Below are 6814 nucleotides of genomic sequence, written 5' to 3'. Positions count from 1 at the left end.
GCAAGGCAATGGGTTGGGATGCATGATGGAAAAGCTCAGTATTACATCATGGTTTCAAATAAAGCTATGTGCCTTTTGTAGTCTGATTATTTCCTAACCTACTTTCCCGAATTAACTGGTACAGTGACAAACAAACAGTGAATCCTAAACCAACTCTCACTGCAGATACTTTAAGATCGCATGGAATCATCTCTCCAGTCGTGGAGACCATGCTGTAGGGCTGGTGAGAAAGTGATATGACTGTTTTCAGTCAGACTTTTATCAGTATTATTATTATTATCATCATCATCATTATCACGACATTTTTTTCAAGGTGAAAAAGCACTGCTTTTTCATAAAGAAAAGTTTGCATTGTACTTTTCTGTTTTTTGAGTCTACTTTTTTAACTAAGATGTTTTCAGCACGTATTTTGCATTTTTGCTTTGTAGATGACTTAGAAACAAAAACACTATTTCAACCAAAATTAATTTTCTGGTTGAAACTATTGTATCCAAAGGGATTTTTCATCATGTTTTGTTGGGGGAAAAAAATCAACATGCCTTATTAAACATAATAGTTTTTAAGATGGACATGTTTTTTTTCCCCATAGATACTGTCCATTGCATTCATGAAAAGTAGCTGCTTGGAGAGGGAGCAAATTTTTCAGTGAGTGTAAGGTGTCACAACTTTTCCATCTAAGTCAACAGAGGTACCATAGTCTACGAACAGAGGAATGTTCTGTATGTCTCCATGACACGGGTTAATTTGGTTCCTGTGGTCTTGAACAGATTTTGGACAAGCCATAATTCAGCATGGAGATACCAGCTCTAAGCATCATAATAGCAAGATGAGGAGGAATTTGTAGATTTTTTTGCCCTCCAGGTTGTCCATCTGCATTAATACAAATGGTACAAAGAAGTTCTATAGATTAGCAGGATACTACATCTTTATACCCTACAGACAGACCAAGTTCTGTTCTCATTTATGCTGAGAAAGGCTGTAGGCTTGTGTTTATATAAGATGAGGGGGAGAAGACAATAATTCCAGTGGGATTAATCCAGACTTTAAAGCAATTTTTTATTAAGAAAAAGGTGTCTTAATTTGCATCAGCTAATGAATTAATCCCAAGGCAAAGAGGGAAATTGGTAATTTCCAAAGAAGTTAAATAGTTGAGTTAAAGACAACAGGGGAACTTAGAGGGTTATCTTGACTAATGACTTACTAAGTCATATAAAAATAACTGGGATTTTAGGTTGTAGCAGCTAACGAGTTAAGAATGCACCTATTTTTCTAATGGGCATAGGCCACAGAGAGCACGACCTGCTTTATTCAGTGTAATCTATGCTAATGAGATAAAAAAAAGTAAAATAAAGTTCAGCAGACATGTACGTATTGGACAGTTTCTGTAAAAAGTAAGGGTTAAAGAAATAAAGAAGTCATTCATTTGGTGTCAGTTCAGACATTTGCAGAGTTGTCAGTTAGAAAACAAATATAGAAAATATTAATTTATCTGTTTCACCATCGCTACTGATTAATAGGGATGTTATTAACATATACAACAAGAAAAATAAGTTTACCAGTCGAATAAATACATTTTTTCTTTTTCTTTTTTTTTCTTTATATGAACATGTATATTTTACAAAACCCCATAGCACTATGGGAAATAAAGATCCTTCTACAAAAAGAAGATGTAAGTCAGTGTTACAATAAAGCTTTAGAGTTTCAAAATGTATCTGGGCAAAGAGACAAAATCAGCTAGAAGGCACTACTGATTCACTGAGAAGGTCCAGTTTGTAATTGTTGTTGTCATAACCTCCAATTCATTCATAAATTATCTCTCTTCTCTATTCCAAGGGATTGCACGTAATACTAATGTGGTCAGGAAGGCTGCAGTAGATTCAGGAGAAAAGAAGCTATGGCCACACAGAGAGGAGAAGTTATTGACGGCCATAAAAGGCTGGCTGAAGCTGAGCTTGTAGGCTGAGGCTGGGATGGGCGATCCGAACGTGGTCTCTGATCCAGCCGGTTTGAAATCCAAATGGGAGGTTTGACTGTGATGTAGCCATTGGTTATTCTGATATAGGAAGGCAATGTGGTGGTGCTAAAAGAAAACACAAGAGAAGGAAATTAAACAGGAGAACCCTTATCTCTACTCTGTGAGCTGTCATCCTACATGGTAGTAACAACAGCAATGACAATCACAATTTATTATTATTTGCATGCATTAGACAGGCAGGGAGATCCCCAGGGGCTGGTAAGTATGATGGTCTGGAAACAGCTCTGATTCAGGATGTCCCTCAGCTTTCTGCTGCTGGTAGAATATAACTGAATGAAGGATCACTCTTGATATATCTGGTTTATTACACTCATTCTTTTAAGCATACACTGTTGGCCAGCATGAGAGACTGAGATAGATGTATCTTTGTGCTGACCCAGGATGACACCATTCTTATATTCTTAGGCACCTTCTTGCCACCAAAGGTCTCAAAATTTGTCACGTCTTACCCACTGTGGACTGGATACTAAGTCCAGGAGGGGCCAAAAAACATGTCCTTCCCCTGGTCCACAAGCCATAAAGAATTTCTCAGGATCCCCTTACACATCTGATAACCTTGAGCGCAGGAGACCAAGCAGCTTCATTTCTTTTCCTGGCTTTAAGACATTTTGGATGAAATTACAATGCCAAAACCAGACTCAGTGCGAAGTTTCCCTGGTTGTGGACTTGCATCAATAGCGGTGTGATTGCTTATTGACTGTAGCTTGAGTTAGTGCTTTGATTTGAAGGGGCAGGTTGGAATTCATCATGATTCCCATGATACTGAAGGTCAAAAAGGTCCATTTACAATTGATTTGGAAGTTTCAAGTTGTAACCAACATTTCATAAAATGCTTCCATTGCATCCATTATTGGGTGATCCATAATCCACCAGTTGTCACAGAACAGCACAACTGAGCATGCAGACTGCGCAAGGGGGATTCTGGACTTAAAAACAAGGCATTCTGCTGTGGAGCAAGGAGAAAAAAAGTTCCCCTGAAAACAAGATGTGACACTAATACCTGCAGATTCTCTGTGTTACTTTTTAAATCTTCTATAAAGGGGATTTGGAGGCACTGAAAATGACCATCAAATAATTTTTTTACGGGGTAAGAAGCTATGCAGGCCTATGAATATTTAGCTATAGTATCTGAGATCTTGACCTTGGAAGAAAAAGGCTGTGTTTTGCATAATATCAAATAAAAGGAACAATACCTTGCTCCAGATTCATGCACAGAAATAGAATTCAGTAGCACTGAAGGCTTTTGACTTTTTCTGTCTAAGCAATAACAAGATAGCTTTTAGCTCAGATGGTTCAAATGTGTTGAGTCAATCACAAACTGTGAGAAGATCAGAGTCCACCCAGAAGAGGGGACTGGTTAACACACATGCGGGTCAACGCAAATCCAGCAGACAATCACTGCACATTACACTTCATCCCGGGTTTTGGGATAATTCATTTCATGTCTTCCCTCATCCTTTATACTGTCACCACATCTTCTGGGTGGGATAGTTGTTCTGTAGCTAGAAGTGATCTTAACTAATGTGCAATGAATTAGAGTAAAAAGAAAAGGCAGTCTAGAATTAAAGACATGGGGATTGCTTCATGGGATCAGATAATCCATCTAACCAGTATTAGGTCTTTGACAGTGAGAAGCGGTGCTCATTCCAGAGGAACAAACTGCTGTAAATTCTGAAAATTCTGAAATCAAGCATTGCTGGAGAAAGCTCTTATCTAAATTCCCATGGTGAGTGATTGGTTTATGTCTTGAACTGATGATACAAGACACATAGCTTTAGAGCTTCTGCTATATTGCATCAAAACTGCTGCAGTCACTTAATACAAAGAGTTGATCTGGGATAAGCTAATGCCGCTGTTTCAAATTTGTCCAGCTTTTTTGAGTGATTAATTTAGCATTGGCAAGAATGATACCAGATTAGGCACTGTCTATCCAAGCTCCTGTAACATACGTAACATCAAGTATGAGTGGCCTTCCCACAGTGAATACAAAGCGTCATTAAAGGATATTTCTGACAAAACTAGGTACTACATGCTCTGAGTAATTCAACAGAAATGCAGTCATGCTCCAACTTCTGATCCAGGTCTCATTTACCCTGTTGAGTGATGCTGTGGTGCACAGACTTGGCAACATTGACAGTGGGATCACACTTTTGGGGTTTTTCCCCTGTACCAGTTTTCCCTAAGGTAAGTATGGGTAGGTGCTTGTACTCATCTTTTGGTTACTGTTTGTCACTTTACACAACTACACAATTTAGCCCTAAATTAAATTTTAAACTGCAAGGAGGGCCTGGTTTTCAATTTCAATTTAAAAAACATTGTCAAAATGCCATGCAGACTTGCAGTTTGGGTGTATCCTGCTCCTGACACATTCTATGGGCTTGATCCTCCAGTGAGATTAAAATGTCCCTTGTGCAAACTGTCTTTCTGCACCTCAGGGATGTACTGTGTGAGCTGTCCGATGGGGGACACAGGCTGGCCAGGGAACCTGTAAAAGAATCACGAGCCCATTCATCAGCCATCTACATCTAAGGGATTCCTAAAGCAGCCTTAAATCAACTTTTTACATTTCTGTATGATGTTTCGGTTTTCTAGTCAACTACCAGAAGTGTTTTGTTGTTTTTTTATTGATTTTTTTTCCCTCCCTTAAAGACAGGTATTTTTGGGGGAAGAAAACCCTACAGTTTACTTAAAATCCCAGGTTTTGCCGTCAAAAGACCTGAGAATTTTTGACCACTCTTCTCCTCAGTCAGTGAGGTAATTTTCTGTTTTCAAGACAGATTAGACTTCTATACAGGCTTCCTTGTTAAGATAAATACTGTTAGGTGGGGTTGGTTTTGTTTTTAAAAAACCCTTAAGCGCTTTACAGGAGAAGAACAGTGCATTTCCATTAATGTGTACAAAGCATGCTAATAGCAAATGAATCACAGTTTATCCATATAAGACATTTTCTTAAATGCAACTTTACTTCTAGCATGATAGCTGACTGCCAAGGTGGTTTAGAGATACTGAATCCCTTTTACCAAATGCTACAAAACTCCTTGTAAAATCTCCAAGTTTGTAACTAGGCTGTTTCTGTAGTGAATGGGGAGAGAAACCTCTCCAGAAGGTGGTCCACCTCATTCCAGTACAGGTCTCCAGGGGGTACTTACTCTTGCTCGGGGTCTTTCTCTTCCTAGGGGTTACAGAGGCGCCCTAGACAGCCAGGTTAGATGATTATAACCTAATCTTAGAGGTGGCCCTGGATATTCTGTATTTCAGTCTTTTGTGTCTGATAAAAATATCTTTAATAAAACATTCCACATGATCTGTGGTGAACAGGCAACCACTGGCTCCACTGTTCATACCTCTATTTTTTGCTTCTGTGTATGGGATTGTTTTAAAAATTTGGAAGACTCCAGGTATCTTTTAGCCAAATGACCTGCGGTATCATATTCATGAGCTTGTACTTTTGATCAGATAATAGGGCAGTTTTTCAAATCAGTGCATTAGTCATAGATTGTCTTACCATCATTAGAACATGTAAAACTTTCCTCAAAAATGGGGCCCCAGGCAGAGGCTTTGTGAACAGACCCTACTGAATCCAATTACATGATTCAGGTCCTCTGCACTGGGGGCATGCTGAAGCACCTTGATGATTTGGGAGCATTTTAAAACTGAAAAATAAAACAAACACACATGCAAGCCTTTGAGGGTCAGTATGTTCTGATTTAGCTTGCAAGGACTTTGCAAGGAGCTCACAAATGAATTTTTAGTGTGACTTAGTTTATCCATATAAGCAGGGCTCATCTGACCACAGGACACACCACAGCAGAATCACAGAAGATAGGACCAGGAGGGACTTTCTGGCCCATCTGTCCCAAAGAAAGGAACAAGGTCTAAACCCTTCCTGACATTTATGTATAATTCAATCTCAAAAAACCCTACAATGATAGCAATTCCAGAGTCTCTGCAGACATCTATTCCAGCATTTCACCATTCCCGACGTCCAGAATTACTGCCTAATGTTTCACCAAATCTTCCTTGCTACAGCACAAGTTCATGACTTCTCCTGTCCCCATGGACAGCTTTATTCCTTTCCTCTGCTCAGCAGCCTTTCACGTGGTTTGAAGACTTAACCATGTTTTACCTCAGCCTTCTGTCTTTTAAACAAACAATTCCCTCCACCTTTCTCCGCAAGTCCTCAGGTGCTCTCCCTCCATCCTTTCTTCTACTCTCCCCTGGCTCTGCCTAGCTGATCTGCGTCTTCTCTGGAGTGAGATGCCCAAAACTGGAAACAGTAGGTCCAGCTGAGATATTGCCAGCCCTATGCTTTGTGCGGTAGGTACCACTGCTTCTTTATTTGCAAAGTAAAAGAACGTGCATGAAAAACAGGCAATCTCTAGGAAGATGGTCTTTTCACTACTTTTTGCCCCAAAGTCCAAACCACCTTTGTGGTCCCAGTAACTGCTCTAAAGCTGATGGAAAATTGACGGTGCTCTGAGGGGGTGAGGACTGTCCGAATTATGGTGATATTTCTATACATTTTTAATCTATTGCCATGCCTCAGTCCCAACACAGTTTCTGCCCAGGGTGGAGGAAGTGACCCTTTTAAGCATAACTTACAAAGTGTTTGCATATTTTTCTGGATCAAAGGAACTATATCATAGAATCATAGAATCATTAAGGTTGGAAGAGACCTCCAAGATCATCGAGTCCAACCGTCAACCCAACACCACCATGCCCACTAAACCATGTCCCTAAGCACCTCATCTACACGTCTTTTAAATACCTCCAGGGATG

General features: G+C 39.7%; 1 protein-coding gene across 1 annotated transcript in view; it reads right to left on the bottom strand.

The window, feature by feature from the left end:
* Nucleotides 1-1039: 1039 nt before the first annotated feature.
* TRABD2B (TraB domain containing 2B) overlaps nucleotides 1040-6814 on the bottom strand; it is a 480754-nt gene continuing 474979 nt past the window's right edge. The window contains exon 9 of the mRNA XM_009326602.1: nucleotides 1040-2080. Coding sequence (XP_009324877.1) covers nucleotides 1858-2080 — 223 coding nt within the window. The 3' untranslated portion in view covers nucleotides 1040-1857. The remainder of the gene's footprint in view (nucleotides 2081-6814) is intronic.

Source organism: Pygoscelis adeliae, unplaced genomic scaffold, assembly GCF_000699105.1.
Source record: "Pygoscelis adeliae isolate BGI_AS28 unplaced genomic scaffold, ASM69910v1 Scaffold306, whole genome shotgun sequence".
NCBI classification, from domain to species: Eukaryota; Metazoa; Chordata; class Aves; order Sphenisciformes; family Spheniscidae; genus Pygoscelis; species Pygoscelis adeliae.
The sequence above is the reverse complement of the archived record's forward strand: the minus strand, read 5'-3'. Positions and strand labels throughout refer to the sequence as shown.